This window comes from Malurus melanocephalus, unplaced genomic scaffold (assembly GCF_030028575.1).
Source record: "Malurus melanocephalus ecotype Western Australia unplaced genomic scaffold, MMel_1.1 scaffold_2361, whole genome shotgun sequence".
In the NCBI taxonomy this organism is placed as follows: Eukaryota; Metazoa; Chordata; class Aves; order Passeriformes; family Maluridae; genus Malurus; species Malurus melanocephalus.
Window position 1 is genome coordinate 12452 of NW_026625593.1, and position 1007 is coordinate 13458.

Below are 1007 nucleotides of genomic sequence, written 5' to 3' on the forward strand. Positions count from 1 at the left end.
CATCCAAACCTGACAACACCCAACAGAAACTGTCTGACAGAGCTTAAACCCATTAGAACACAAATTTAACTTCGCCAAAACTCGACAACAACTACACCCAATAGRACTTCAGGTATTTAAAAGAGCTTGASCTCAACAAAGCTTAATATAAATKGAGTTTGGCGACTAATGAAATCAGTAATTTGTTCCATACCAGCTATTTACCTTTATGGTGCTCACATAAAGCACCAATCTGACTATGAYATATTCCCTGGTTTCTTCCAACCTTACAAACTCAACACAGACTTTGCCCTCTGAATCTGCATAGTCTGCAGTATAGATATGACCCATGTAGTCAAAAAGGCCAGATGCCTTGGAAGACAGTTCCATGTGSACTGGAGTACTAAAACACCAGGAGGGCTTTCCACTTTCATYCAACAGAGTCAAATCCATCATGAAGCAGTCCTTCACACCGCCTTTAAACACATCTGTTTCCCAGCATATGCCAAGTGTCCCAATAATAGGCAGGTGCTTCCCAATATCCTTTAAGCCTACAACWGTGAGCTTCAGGTACCCATTTTCAATATCACCTCTCCTGCAGAAGAGGCCCTTGAAAGTTCCACACAGGTATCTGCAGCTTCTGCCATGCAGATCCAGATGCAAACTCTAACCATGCAGGCCATATTCCAGGACAATATCATCCAGTAAAGGTTTATTAGCTGGAGGGACATATTGAACAGTGGCAAAACCCAAAATGCTTCTCTCAAGGAGTTGATTATAATGAAGACTCACCAAAACAAAAGCAATTTCATTTTTCTCCTACCAAATCCCTACTAAGAGTCCTGGATCCAGACTGAAGAGCTGGACAAGTTCATCAGCACCGACTGTTACACTACTTTCAGCCAGGTTAGCAAGATGGTATTCAGCAATCAAGGAAAATCGACGAGGTCTGTTCTTGCTCAGAGGTCTGCTTTGGTCAAGAAGCAATGGTGTAACCAAATAGTTTTGAGTTGACAGGATGTCTAAGC

General features: G+C 42.2%; 1 protein-coding gene across 1 annotated transcript; it reads right to left on the bottom strand.

The window, feature by feature from the left end:
- Positions 1–174: 174 nt before the first annotated feature.
- LOC130587741 (F-box only protein 15-like) lies at positions 175–1002 on the bottom strand (the record flags this gene model as incomplete). The annotated part of the gene is given in 1 exon segment (XM_057388716.1): positions 175–1002. A coding segment is annotated over 1 exon segment (828 nt), but the record flags the coding sequence as incomplete, so codon positions are not given.
- Positions 1003–1007: the final 5 nt, after the last annotated feature.